We start from the raw sequence: 14,828 nt of genomic DNA on the forward strand, positions 1-14,828 counted from the left end.
CACATTACAAAGTTCTCCCAAATACCCACATTTAAATACACTGACCTGTGATCAATGAATAGACTTGGTCATTTACAAATAGGTATTGAGAGTTCACCCTACCAAGGACACTAAAGAAAGCACAGAGGATACAAAGAAGGAAGTAAGTCAGGCAGCAAACTGCCAGACCTTGGAGAACTCACTCTAACAGTGCCAGAACCACTGTGCTGTCAGCCTTACCAATGGCTTTTCTGTTGCTAAATCTAGTAGTGGCATTTCAGTGTTGGGTTTTGATCTCTGTGAAGACTCTGACATTGCTGGCTATTCCTTCTTTCTCAAAACTGTTTCTTTCTTGCTATTATACTGTACTTAATTTTGTTTCATGGGTCACTTCTCAATCTTTTCTTACATATTCCTTCCTCTACCTGTTTCTTAAATGCTGGTGTCATCCTTGTTGGCAGCAATATGTGTTTTGGAACAATCCTCTATTGAGACCCTTTCAAGAGCATCCTCTTGACCCAGCAAGTCCAATCCCAGGGGTCTATGCTTCTAAAACACTCACATGCACCAGCATGTTAAATGTGACCTTCTGTGTAGTCCAGTGCAGTGGCTACCTGCCACTTCCATCTGCTTCCCCTGACTACCATCCCTGCGGTTTGGTTAAAATTCCAGGGAAAGTCCAGGACTCATCAGCTAGGGAACCCATATCCCTCCTGCCTTTGTACCTGGCTTAAGAATGAACATGTGGCTCAAAAAGTCAATGAGATTTCTCCTTCACCCCAGGACTTTGGCTGAAACTATCAAGAAAGATATTCTTTCTTTCAGGGAATGATTATTAGTTATAAGAATGCTATAAATATAGACCTGCTAGTGACCATAATTACCACCATGGAGAGAGAGCCAATCTAACTATGAAGTCTACAGATGGGAGAGAAGGAGAAATTAAAAACAGAACTTCAATGGTATCGCTAATGCCTTTGGGTTATTCAACCAGTTATGTAAACTGTTAAATTCTCTTTTGTCATTAGGCCAGTTTCATTTGAGTTTCTGTGGTTTGTGACCCAAGAAGTCCCAACTACCACAGAAAAGTTCGGAAACAAACTAAGTGCCTGTTAATAATGGAATAACTCATCAAATTACGGTACATGCTGTAGTATTCTGTGCAGGAGTCAAAAGGAAGAGGCAACATAGTATGTACTGTCATGGAAAAGTCTTCTAAGACATATTTTAAGCAAAAAATAGAGGTAAAAGGCATGTAAAGAATGAACCTATTGAAATTTTAAATTTGTGTGAATGTGTGTGTGTGTAAATATACCAGAGGACTGGAAAAATTTATTCCAAAACAGTTATAATAGTTATCCATAGGAAGAGGCTGGGGTTAAGGAGAGAGAGGTATGTATAAAAACAGACTTTCTTTGTATTTTCCATTGCTTTTCTAAATTTATCATGACAAGAATATATTTAGGTATTAAATAAATTTTTAAAAGTATAATAAAATAATAAAAATCCTGTTTTCCAGGTTTTTATTTTTGACCTTTATCACTCTCATTCCACAATCTAATACATCAAAGCTAACATCCTTTTCCCAAAAATGTCCTTCTCTTTTTTATTATTCCTTAATCTAGTTAATGATACCCCCTTTCCTCTAGTCACTGAAGTACACTGAGAGCTCTCCCAGAGGTGGCTTTCACCCTCAGTGCACTGTCCCCCGTATCTATAAGGTCACTAAATGTCATCAATTCTCTCTCTTAAATGCCTCCTGAATTTGTTCCCTTCTTCCCCTCGCCTCTGCCACCTCGGTTCAAGTCCTCATGAGTTGCCTGGATGACTGCAATAATTTCCTATTTAGGTCCAAGACTCCATGCCTTCTCATTGTTTATTTACTTCCACAAAGAGACATTTCTAAAATGCAATTCTGATCTGTTACTCCTCTGCTTAACATCTGTCAGCTTATGTAGCAATGAAGTCTAAACTCTTGTGGTTTTCCGGTTTGGGAATGCCTAAGGAAATTTCCTAGCATGCTGGGTCCTTTGAGATTCATCTCATAGACACCTCGGGGTTCATCTCTCACTTTCCCAACCACCCACTGTCCTTTCCAGGTTTTCACACTTCCCAAATATCTCAGAGTCTCTGGAACGTGCCAACTCCTCTCTTGCTTCTGTGCCTTTACACATGCAGTTTCCTCTGCGTAACTCACTTTCCTTCTTTGCCTGACTTACTCATTCTTCTTCAAAGCTTAAGGTGAGCATTGTTTTTTATTCTCTCAGGTTAGACTGGGCACTAGTTTTATGTGCACTTCTGAAACTCTACCACCATCACCCCCCTTATTCTTTCCTGTAATTACCTTTTTACTTGTCTGCCTCTTTATCCAAACTCTCCAAGCAGGGAAGGCAGCATCACAAAATACAGACTCAGAGCCAGACTGCCTGGCTTTGAATCCTGCCCTACCATTTTATAGTTAGGAGACTTTCTGGCAATTCACTTAATTTCTGTGCCTCAGTTTCCTCATCTATAAAATGAGATATATCCACCTACAAAGCTGTTGTGAAGATTACGTATGTTATTATGCACAAAGTGTTCAGAATAGTTCCTGGCTCACAGAAAGTACCAAACAAAGATTTGGCATCATTTGTATTACTAACAACCTTTGTATAATACCCAGTGCAATGCCTGGCAGGCACCCAATAAGTACTCAGTGAATGAACAATTGCTTTTTTGAACAAAAGTATTTTGAACAAATACTTCTGTATAAGTATGTATTTTTTTTAAAAGTGGCTCCGTTTTAATCCAAGACTTTCTGCTTGTACTCACAAAATAAGGAAAATGCCATTTAGAAACTTCAGTTTCATATAACTTGAACACCTAATGTGGTTGACAAAGCCACACATCACGGTTCTGGTGTGACTATTCATATATCTTTCTGATAAGTACAACCTCATGCATTAATTTTGATCTCCTAAGTGGCGAAAGTGTTATGCCCCATGTTGAACTAATGGCCTGTAGAATTTTATGTTTAATGTGTTCTGGAAATGCTGGCAGAATGATCTTACGGCAGAATTTTCTCAAGTCCTGCTTCTACATCCTCTAACAACCCAAAGTTACCATGATTTTAAAAACATTTTTTTTTTTCGAGACCGAGTCTCACTCTGTCACTCTGGCTGGAGTACGATGGGGTGAACTCGGCTCACTGCAACCTTGCCTCCTCGGTTCAAGTGATTCTTCTGCCTCAGCCTCCCAAGTAGCTGGGATTACAAGCATGTGCCACCATGCTCAGCTAATTTTTGTATTTTCAGTAGAGTCAGGGTTTCACCATGTTGACCAGGCTGGTCTTGAACTCCTGACCTCAGGTGATCCACCCATCTCGGCCTCCCAAAGTGCTGGCATTACAGGCGTGAGCCACTGTGCCCCAAACAAGAATGTTTTTTTGTTTGTTTGTTTTGAGACAGAGTCTCTCTTCTGTTGCCCAGGCTAGAGTGCAGTGGCATGATCTTGGATCACTGTAAGCTCTGCCTCCTGAGTTCAAGCAATTATCTGCCTCAGCCTCCCGAGTAGCTGGGATTACTGGTGCCCACTACCACGCTTGGCTAATTTTTTGTATTTTTAGCAGAGATAGGCTTTCACAATCTTGGCTAGGCTGGTCTTGAACTCCTGACCTCATGATTCACTCGCCTTGGCCTCCCAAAGTGTTAGGATTACAGGCATGAGCCACCACGCCCGGCCAACAGTGGTTTTTAAGAACTTTTTCAGGGCCAATGAGAGGGCAGGAAAGAGGCTTTGCCATCTTTGCTCCTGCACCAATCAATACTCCTTGCAACTAAATATCCTCATCTGCATGTTTTACCGTCCCCTAAAGACTGAGACATACCAGAAATGTCACCAATGAATAACAAAAGTTCTTAAAAGAAAAGAATGACTGGAGAAGCAAGATAAAGAGAGGGAAGGGATTGAGGAAATGAAGGAGTGGGGAAAAAGGATGTGTGGTTGGAGGGTCATATGACTCAGGAAGGGACATGCAGGGGCCCTTCTTTCTCACTGTCCTCCTACCCACCCCCCCCGCCAGCCCCCAAACCCACTCACATATCTACACACATGCAAGCCCAGGGCAACATTCACTAGAAAGTGTCCCACTCACCCTGTAATACATGAGCTGTACTTAATTTGGCCTAGTGGATTCCGGCCTTGAAACTCAGTATTTCCTTTTTTTTTTTTAAAAAAAAAACCAGGTCTGGCAGACTGAAGAGACTAGGCAATATTCGTCCTCCAGACCTCAGGGGCATTGGGGGATTTGGGGGTTTAGGGAGGTAGAGAATATCATGTGGGCAGGGCCTGGGCCCTCTGGAAGCCGTCTGTTTCTTTCCTCGGCCTCCTGGCGCTTTGATCTTACTCTTCCACTAATCACTTCTCTCCTCCCTTTCTACTCATAAAGCCCGAAGGATTAGAGGCAACTGACTCAAAATAATACTGTGTTCTATATTTGTGCAGCTCCTTTCTTCCAAGGAAACTGAGTGCCCAACCAAATGTTGCTTCATTAACCTCACGGCCCTTCTGTAAGGGGGGCTGCCAGGCTAACAATACTTCTCTATTTAGTAAAACAGGAACAATGCTGAGGGAGGGCTGGGGGATACCTGCAGTGGTCAGATGACAGGCCCTGTTATAAGCAAGACATACATGAGTCTAGTGGACAAGTAACATTTCACATTGTTCAAGGAATCGCCCCAGAGAGCAGGATTGCCTGTAAGCACAACAGTGGAGGTTTCTAGAAAGCCCTTAGGAAATACATTCAAAGATAATTTTTTTTGAAAACGATATATTAAAATGAGCAGAATGAAAAGGAGCTATCAATTAGGACTTTCAGGCAGAATCTTTATAGGAGACCTTAACTGTGAACTTCTCCTTGATATGATCATCTTCTGTCACTATATCTACTGACTTTTTTCCAGGAAAATCACAAACGCTGTCTCTTTCTTTCACTATATTCTTCTTTATCAGACAATAAGAGCATGCTTCTCATTCCAGAAAACTCATTGTCACCAGCTCTCTAAAGCTAAGGAGTGATCAGGCATTCGCAGGAGGCGAGATGGACCAGGACTCAGAATCCCCACTTTCCGACTTGCTGCCTATTTTCCTAGCTTTTGTCTCACTAATTTTTCTTTTTTTCCTTTGACACTTAGCTATTATCCCAGGCTAAGAGTGGATTATTCAAATAGTATGTGCTAATGCTCCCTCAATTAGAGAAAATAAGAAAGCTGCTACTCTGGTTCTATCTGAAATTATTCATATTTTAACTGGTGCTTCAAAAAGATGATGGCAAAGTGAAAGTCAAATGCCCGCACAACTAAGTTTTTTGTGGATTTTTTAGATCATGTTCTTTTTATTTTTATTTTTTTTGAGATGGAGCCTTGCTTTGTCGCCCAGGCTGGAGTGCAGTGGCGAGATCTTGGCTCACAGCAACCTCTGCCTCCCAGGTTCAAGCAATTCTCCTGCCTCAGCCTCCCAAGTAGCTGGGATTACAGGTACCCGTCACTATGCCTGGCTAATCTTTTTTTTTTTGTAATTTTAGTAAAGACGGGGTTTCACCATGTTGGTTAGGTTGGTCTCAAACTCCTGACTTCAGGTGTGTGTCTGCCTTGGCCTCCCGAAGTGCTGGGATTATAGGCGTGAGCCACCGTGCCTGGCCTAGATCATGTTCTTGTCAGGTTCCACCCTCCCCATTCTGCACAGGATGTCACTGAGTGTCTGCATGGACTAGAAGGATGACCAACAGCCATGCTTACTGCCTTTCTCTGCTCCTTGAAAGCCCCTTTGGTGAGATACCCACTCTGAGCCACATATTTTTGTCAGTAGACTGCTGCCAGTGCAGAATGCTGTCAGAATGCAGAAAGGTGGCCTGTGCTCCCATAAATGAAAGCCACTTTTCTTACTACAGATAAGGATTCATTTAGAAGCCACGCTCTAGGACTCTTACAGAAAGAAACCTCACTCCTCTTCTATTCACCTGGGGCCACCCACTAATACAAGATGATACGAAACTGACAGGTCGGTGTGGAAAAGTGGCCACATCCCTTCACAAACAGCAGTGTGTAATTTCTCTTTTTCTACTTACACACAGCTTTAAAAACATGACCTTTTATTGGAGAGTATGTTCTACTTAACTGTTTTCAGTTATATTGACAAATCCTCTCAAATGACTTTGCATTATTATTTTCCACATGACAGGAAACTGAGGCTCAGAAAGAAATATAAACATCATCATGTCAAAATGTAAATAATGCCAGAGTCAGGAACGTCAGGATTTGAACTCTTTCTGGCACATTTTATATCTTTTTTTTTTTTTTTATTTGAGACAGGGTTTCATTCCTGTCACCTAAGCTGGAGTGCAGTGGTGTGATCTCAGCTCACTGCAATCTCCACCTCCTCGGTTCAAACAATTCTCCTGCCTCAGCTTCCCGAGTAGCTAGGAATAGAGGCACCTGTGACCCAGATTGGCTAATTTGAGTATTTTTTGTAGAGACTGGGTTTCTCCATGTTTCCCAGGCTGATCTTGAACTCCTGAGCTCAAGTAATCCACCCACCTCAGCCTCCCAAAGTGCTAGGATTACAGGTGTGAGCCACTGCACTGGGCCACAGTTTAGGTCTGATGATAAACTCTTACCCTGCAAACAGTGAAATAACTTCTAGTAACTTCACAAATAGTTTAAAGATTATAGGATATAATTCTACATTTATTATGTGAGATAACAGAAATTTATACGTAATGAAGGAAAAGAGCTTATGGAAGCCTGTGATTTTAACAGTAAGAAAAATGGGACAAGTTAATCAGAACAAAACAGAACTCACACAAACAGGAAACAAATGTTTGACCAAGGCCAGGGTCTACAAGAAAATACAGAAATTGGGGTGGGCTGCAGCAGCAATAGTGAGAAACCAATGGAAGAAGACACAAGAGAGACATAGGTGACTGAAAATTAGTGCCTAATTGGAGTTATAAGAGGAAACTTGTGGCCAGGCACAGTAGCTCATGCCTGTAATTCCAACACTCTGGGAGACCAAGGTGGGAGAATCACTTGAGGCCAGGAGTTCGAGACAAGCTTGGGCAACATAGCAAGACCCTATCTTTACAAAAAGTTTTTACAAAATTAGCCAGATGGTGGTAGTTCATGCCTATGGTCCTCACTACTCAGGAGGCTGAGGCAGGAGGATCACTTGAGCCCAGGAGTTGGAGGCTGCAGTGAGCAATAATTGTGCCACTGCACGCTAGCCTGTGAGTAGCACTGTTTGTGAAGAAGTGAGACTCTGTCTCCAAAATAAAAAATAAATAAATAAATAAACTCGCATGCAATATGAGGTGGTGGCAGTTACTTATGAGGCTTCTTTAGTACAGTACAAGAGTTTTTTATTTTTGTTACCTAAGAGAATCCAAGAGAAAGGCAGTAGAAGGAAAAGGTAAGTAATTGAAATAAAATAAAGATTAACAGTACTGACTCAGAGGTGGAAAAAAATGCAATTTAAAATTTAGAAAACTTTAAAATTTTAAAAATTGTTAACTAAAAGGGGAAAGATGTTGCTGAAGTCAGTCTCGAGAAGAAACCCCATGGCTGCTGTATTCAACTGGGGTTGTGAGTGTGAACACCATGTGAAAGGCGTTGTATCATCACTGAGTTTATCCACCAAGAGCTGTTCCAAATTTGTTTCTGCTTATAAACCTGGGTTTCATTACAGTAATCAGACTAGATATGATCATGGAGGAACTCCCAAGTATCCAGAGGATTTTATTTCCCTCACACTAACTAAACATTAGATACTAGCCCCATATTTTGCCTGAATTATAAGTAGGATTTCTCATTGCCCACATATAAATTTGCTTAATAGATGAAATCCTGACTTGAGACAAGCTAAAGTTATTGGAAATACTCCAAGAGATCCTGCTTTTGGGTACCAGGTCTTAAAATTTACGTCAAGAGGCAAAAAGAAAAGAGAAGGAAGAAGGCAAGAAGGCAGGAAGGCAGGAAGGCAGACAGGCAGGCAGGCAGGCAGGAAGGAAGGAAAGAAGGGAGGGAAATAGGGAGGGAGATAGGGAGGAAGGAACCAGCGAACTTGGTTACTAATCTTTAATTCATAGCATTTTAAGACCTAGAGAAGTTTTGTGAGTGTGTGTGTGTGTGTGTGTGTGTTGTTTTGTTTTTTTTTTTTATTTTTATTTTTTATTTTTTTTTTATTGAGACAAAGTCTAGCTCTGTCTCCCAGGCTGGAGTGCAGTGGCGTGATCTTGGCTCACTACAACTTCTGCCTGCCAGGTTCAAGCAATTCTCCTGCCTCAGCCTTCTGAGTAGCTGTGATTACAGGCACACACCACCACGCCCAGCTAATTTTTGTATTTTTAGTAGAGGCAGAGTTTCATCATGTTGGCCAGGCTGGTCTCGAACTCCTGACCTCAGGTGATCCACCCGCCTTGGCCTCCCAAAGTGGTGGAATTACATGCGTGAGCCACCATGCCTGGCCTAAGATCTACAGAAGTTTTATAATGAGATTGTTAACAGAGAAAAAGGTAATACAATTTAAAGTCACACTATTGACTAATTCATTTTAATTAGTGATTTTTAGCAAATAACACGGCATACTTGCATTCCATGGGCAATTTTCTCCAAATGGCAGCAAGAGTTTAACATACATGTATAATTCAATTTCATTTTCTCCCATAATTTTTAATAAAGAATAAATTTTAAACTCAGAATATGTCATGAGAACTGTCCCCTTTAAAATGTTAAAGTGAAGAAAATAGCTAATTCACTTGCCTTGCTAAATAAAATGGACACCATGAAGAAATCCAGTAAGAAGCTCTCTGAAATATCTTTGTAGTCAAAGTGGAAAAAGATGACAGTGAAGCTCAAGTTAATAAACTGGTAACCTGGGTTGCAGAATGAAGTCCGTAATAGCTTCATGCCAGCAGTGATCATCAGAAAGATGTCCCAGCTGTGGGAAAAAAAAGAAAAGACCCAATCAATGACAGCATGCACACTGCTAGGTGAGTGTCATTCGCTAACATTTCTCCAACATTGATGGTGCCTTATGCATTTTACAGGCACAAAAAGCCAGTCTAGGAGTCCCCGTTATTGTCTGCATTTTACAGAGGTATAAATTGAGTCTCAGGGAGTTTGAGAAACTTGTCTAAGGTCTCACAGGGGCAGAAAAAAATGGAAATTCAGTCCTGAGTGACTCTCAAGAACATTGTCTTTGCCATTACAACAGACATTTTCTTTCCATCACATGCTCTTCAAAGTCCCTCATGTTCTCCAGCAAGGGCACAGAGCTCCTTTTGAGCTTATCTGAACTCACCGCTGCAATGATAATGGACATTTCCCAGAAAGTCTAATGCCAAATGAGAAAACAGGCAACATCCTGCCCCTGCTAGAGTCAGCTCGGTGTATGCCTCTTCGTGAGAAAAGAATCCAGTTGGAACAGTGACATAACAACAGATATGAAATTCTGAATAGAGACAAAATCTAGTATCTTCATAAAGCCTTTTCTATTTCTACGTATTAATTTCTAACGTTTCTCAGCATATTTGTCATCCTAGTGAGCATAAGGTTTTTTTCTCTCTTTTTTTGTTGTTTACAATTATATCATCATTTTCTTTTTCTCCATGGAATGGGCCTTTTCAGTTAAGGAGCTCAGCAAAACAGGCAAAGGAATACTCTTCTAGGACTTTGCTTTGAGGACTGCAGTCCTGAGTGCTCTCGCCTAAGGAGTTAGATTATTATTATTTACCCGTGTAGGGAGTATGTGTCATGTGTACAATTCTTCAGATGATAAGGTCAAAAATGAACAATCTATCTTGAGATTGGAGCGCAAATGATCACATCCTATTGTAGCCCAAGAGAGCAGGCAAGTGCCTTCTTGAAGGGCCTGGCTTTCCAAAGAAAGGCACTGCAATTTTAACCAAATTCCTCTCCAATTCTAACATGCTATTATATTTAGGAACTGAAAGACAGAGGTGGGAACATTTCTAGAAAATGGTTGCACTTGTAAAAGAGGTTTTCTTTCCCTGGCTAAGGATAGAAAACTGGGGTCATGCCTCAACTTCCCTCAACCTAGAAGAATCTTGGACTCAGAGCCCTCATCAGCATTGTGAATATCTTATCTCAGAATGAGATTATTTAAGGAGTATAAAATTGTCATTTTTATCATTTAAAAAAAGTTGGAAATTCCATATTCCTGAATCTGCTGTGTTTTTAATGCCTTCAGACCTAGGAGTGCGACTGTTTCCACCTTGCCTCAGGATGTGTGAGGTGAGGTTTGCCCAAGGCCTTGTACAACAGGTTTGGATTTGGCTTCTGAGAAAAACTAGCACTTGATTACATGCATACTTCAGATAGGGAAGTTGTTCTTCAGCCTCAACCCAGAGCCCTCAGTGTTCCTGAAGCAAGGTTGAACACTGCTCCATAACTGGCCTTCCTTTTCCAGTACACAACTAATGCCCAGGATGAAAATGCAGTATGAAAATATGACTTCAGGTCCAGTTGCCTTTGCCAACAACCCAAGGTACAAAAACCCCTGTGGGACAGCCAAAGCCCTATGGAGGAACCCCAATGATAAAGTGTCTTAAGACAGAGATATTTTGGTTTTCAGGGGAGACTGTTGATTTTCTGGGTTATTCAGGCAAAATCCAAATGAGAAGCAAATCTAACTTTCTGTTTTCTGTGACCAAGGTTCAATGGACTGCATCCATTTTATGTTTAGTGGGGATGACTGGTTAAAACTATGGAAGATTGGCCGGGCGCGGTGGCTCAAGCCTGTAATCCCAGCACTTTGGGAGGCCGAGGCGGGTGGATCACGAGGTCAAGAGATCGAGACCATCCTGGTCAACATGGTGAAACCCCGTCTCTACTAATACAAAAAATTAGCTGGGCATGGTGGCGCGTGCCTGTAATCCCAGCTACTCAGGAGGCTGAGGCAGGAGAATTGCCTGAACCCAGGAGGCGGAGATTGCGGTGAGCCGAGATCGCGCCATTGCGCTCCAGCCTGGGTATCAAGAGCGAAACTCCGTCTCAAAAAAAAAAAAAAAAAAAAAAAAAAAAAAAAAAAAAAAAACTATGGAAGATCTTAAGGACTCATGTTCATGGTTTTTATAACACTGCAATAATAATGGCTATCATTAATGGCTCATAGATCATTGTATACAGCAGATCCTCAAATAACTTGCTTCACTCAGTGTTGTATCAGTATAACGCTGATGAGAAAAAAATGGATTCTGGCCAGGCGCAGTGGCTCACACCTGTAATCCCAACACTTTGGGAGGCCAAGGCAGGTGAATCACCTGAGGTTGGGAGTTCAAAACCTGACCAACATAGAGAAACGCCGTCTCTACTAAAATTACAAAATTAGCTAGGCGTGGTGGTGCATGTCTGCAATCCCAGCTACTCAGGAGGCTGAGGCAGGAGAATCGCTTGAACCTGGGAGGCAGAGGTTGCGGTGAGCTGAGATCACGCCATTGCACTCCAGACTGGGCAACAAGAGCAAAACTTCATCTCAAAAGAAAAAAAAATGGATTCCTGGCCAGGACACCACTGTAGGTGTGTAGTTTGTACATTCTCCTCATGTCTGTGTGGGTTCTTCTCTGAGTTCTCCAGTTTCCTCACACATCCCAAAGGTGTGCACAGTAGGTGCACTGGCATGCTGAGTGTGGGCGTGGGTGTGAGTGTGTTCTGTGATGGGAGGTGTCCTGTCCAGCATGGGTTCCCACCGGGCACCCTGAGCTGCCAGGACAGGCTCTAGCCGCCAGATACACTGAACTGAAATATTTGGTTACATAATTATCTTACTTGTTTGTATTAATCTTTCCTAAATATATGTATCATTCACATTAATTTCAATGTTTAATATTAGAAGTGTTTTGGTTTTTATTTAGAAGTGTGGTGATGTTTTTGTGACCAGAAATATGCTACGGAACTTAGCTCTTGTTTCTATCAATTAGCCTACAATAAAACTTGTTTTATTTGGTTTTGTATTGGTTTTGATTAAAGTCACAGTTTTCAAGAACTTATCCAGGATGTTACATGAAGATATACTGTACTCAGCTGAAGGTTTTATAAAAGTTGAGGTAGTAATTGGTGAACAATGGCCTGGAACAGATGAAGAGCATCCACTTAGATCAGGCTGAGATACAGAAACACCTAACAAGTTACCCCCAGTTCACAGACTCATTCATTTACCAAACCCTTAGTGGTTGTTCACCTGTTCATCCGTCTAACACTTTGTAGTGGTTTGCTATTGAAAAGTCGAATAAGAAACAGTGTCTTCTGTTGAAGAGTTCACTCTGCGACTATTTAATACAATGGTTCTCAAAAGTCGCAGCGAGGGGCTAGGCTTCTCTAGTTTAGAAAAGGTCTCAAAGTGATACTGATATAGGGTTTCCTGCTATCCTGTTTGAAAACAGTTGGTCTATTAGGGTGCCTGAAACCTTCAAAACTGTTTTGTTTTTAATTCTACAGATGCATCAGGAATAGAAAGGAATTCCCAGGTTTGGGTTCTGAGCAAAACAGCTGCTGATGTTATCATCTGGGAGTTGAGGATATTCAGAGCTATGTAGGTAAGGTGCACATTTCTGACTTTAGTGTCTGGAAAAAAATTACAGGGGATAGAGAATAATAGCACTTCCAAATGGACCCTCTCTTAATTGTTTATTTGACTCTTCTGGAGTTCTAGCCCTTGCATCTATTTTCTCAAACAACTTGGCCTCAACCCCATAGCCTTAGTTCAAAGTCCTTGTCCTGCAGTTGAGTAGGGAAAACTTTAAATCCTTTAGCTGGATTTCCCAGTGTGCCACTGGTATCTTCTTTGCTACTCTGGCTTTGAATGTGTGTCCCCATTCGAGAAGCTGAGGCTCTGCCTTGTTCTGGCGGGGGGAGTCACAGGGTCAACCAGGATGATACCATACTGGGAATCCCTGCCCTAGAGAAGCACACGGTGTTCTAAATTCTGGTCATCTCCTACACTGGGTCCCACCTAAACTGTATAAAGAGTCTGAAGTCCAATCATCTGCCTTTTTTTTTTTTCAAATCCAGTGAGACTAATTCCTATCCCTGGATTTGAAGTCTAGAATTCTAAGTATCAAAGGACATAGAATTCTTGCCCTGGTCTAACAGAAACAGGTCTGGACTAGAAAGCAGAATCCAATAAGGACAGGTTATGGGATCATTTCCTTTAGTGTCTGCTTTGTGTGACTATGAATCTACTCAAAGTCCAACAGAGTATTAAAATGCCTTTTATCTTAGCCTGCTCAATCTTTGGAGAATATTAATCAATTTGTCCTCATGACACCCTGAAAGGAAGAGCAGGTTTGAATTAGTATGTTTGGGATTATGCATCAGGGTTGACTTGGATACACAGTGTTTAAGCAACGTGACTAATGAGCAAATCTGGGAAAGCATCTCTTTTACATCCTCCTACTCTAACAACTTATTTGACCAGCAACTTTCACCTTTCATCAGAATGACAAATCCACGGATTATCGAGATTTCCATGTTGTAAATTCAGAATTAATTTTAATATATGAAACCAATAACTCAACTGTACATTGTTAATGCTTTGAAAGACATGGGCATCTTGACAGTATGAAGTCTCTGTGCCAGTTTTTAAATTATGAGGCTTCTCTTCATAAATGCAGAGACGGCAGTGAAGTGATTAATTTCCCCCTCCCCCAAGCACAGAATGATAGAGTATTTGCTAAATGAAATGACACGAGGCAGTTCATAAAGCTCTAAGCATGATGTTAAGAACCCCAGGAATTCTGGACTCACACTGTGCTTCTGTCTTCTTATTAAGGCTCACTGACTAAGCTTCTGCGGGATGATTTTCAAATCTACTGACATTTACTCACATCATTTCAAGCAGATCTACCTTCATTTGCACCCCAGTCACTCTGCAATAACTGTCTAGCTCCAGCGGGTTTTGAGTAAAAGACCACCATGGCTTATTTTTACATGGCCAATAACAGCAGGTGAAGGTTGGCTTTTTCTGCAGCCTGTTTACTGAAAATTCACTCAATTTTGAAAATGTGACCCAAATAATTATAAGAATAAACCATTATCCACTTACTGGGTACCAAGTCTCCGGTGATTGCTTATTGAAAATGCATCAATAGTGAGGGCATTCAAAATTAGCGCTGGGTACAAGATGTATTTTTCGAAACACTGAAGCCAAACATAGAGTCTTTCAAACCACATTAAATGGGCGACATCTGAAAGAAATATAAAAACCACTTAGAACAACCACTGATCAAAGGATTTTTCTTTAAGTACAGGTAATAATAATTAATATTCTCCCCACTTTTAATTCAAAAGCTGTTGATTAAGAACTCCTGCTACTAGACATGATATGCCATTTTTTTTTTTCCAGGCAGCAACTGTTAGCTTTGCTTCTACACAGTTCATAAATAATAATATACATATAGTCATATAGATCAGCATCACAATTTTTCAAGTCAATTGATTTCTTCATATATAATTCACTGAGTCCAATGAACGAGGTGTCACATAGCATCAAGTCACCTCAGAGCAGTAAGGGTTGAAGGTGAAGGATGAAGAGTTGGAAAAAAATCCCATAGGTCTATCTCCTTTTAAGCTAGGGCTCACTTGTGTGGCTGAAGCTAGTTTCTGGGCTTTCTTCTCTCTCTTTTTAATCTTTAAACCACAAACAAATCCCTGGGCAATACATGCAAATAAGACACAGCTGATTCCTAAACCCCCGTCACTATGAATCTATCACCTTTCTTCTGAGTGCTTACAACAAAGGGAGTACCATAAAGATTGAAGTCTATTTCCATTAAGGGCTAAGGTTTTAAGTTAGACCAA

General features: G+C 41.1%; 1 protein-coding gene across 4 annotated transcripts in view; it reads right to left on the reverse strand.

Annotated features, from left to right (window-relative positions):
* Nucleotides 1–14,828, reverse strand: part of PCNX2 (pecanex 2) — a 308,138-nt gene that overhangs the window by 138,306 nt on the left and 155,004 nt on the right. For all 4 annotated transcript variants that reach the window (XM_064383610.1, XM_064383609.1, XM_064383611.1 and 1 more), the window contains exons 20-21: nt 14,074–14,215; nt 8,772–8,949 (exon numbers count right to left, since the gene is read on the reverse strand). In XM_064383610.1, the coding sequence (XP_064239680.1) occupies nt 8,772–8,949; nt 14,074–14,215 (320 nt within the window). The remainder of the gene's footprint in view (nt 1–8,771; nt 8,950–14,073; nt 14,216–14,828) is intronic.

The sequence above is a fragment of the Aotus nancymaae genome, unplaced genomic scaffold (genome assembly GCF_030222135.1).
Source record: "Aotus nancymaae isolate 86718 unplaced genomic scaffold, 86718_ANA_hifiasm-v0.15.2.pri h1tg000032l_0, whole genome shotgun sequence".
Lineage (NCBI taxonomy): Eukaryota > Metazoa > Chordata > Mammalia > Primates > Aotidae > Aotus > Aotus nancymaae.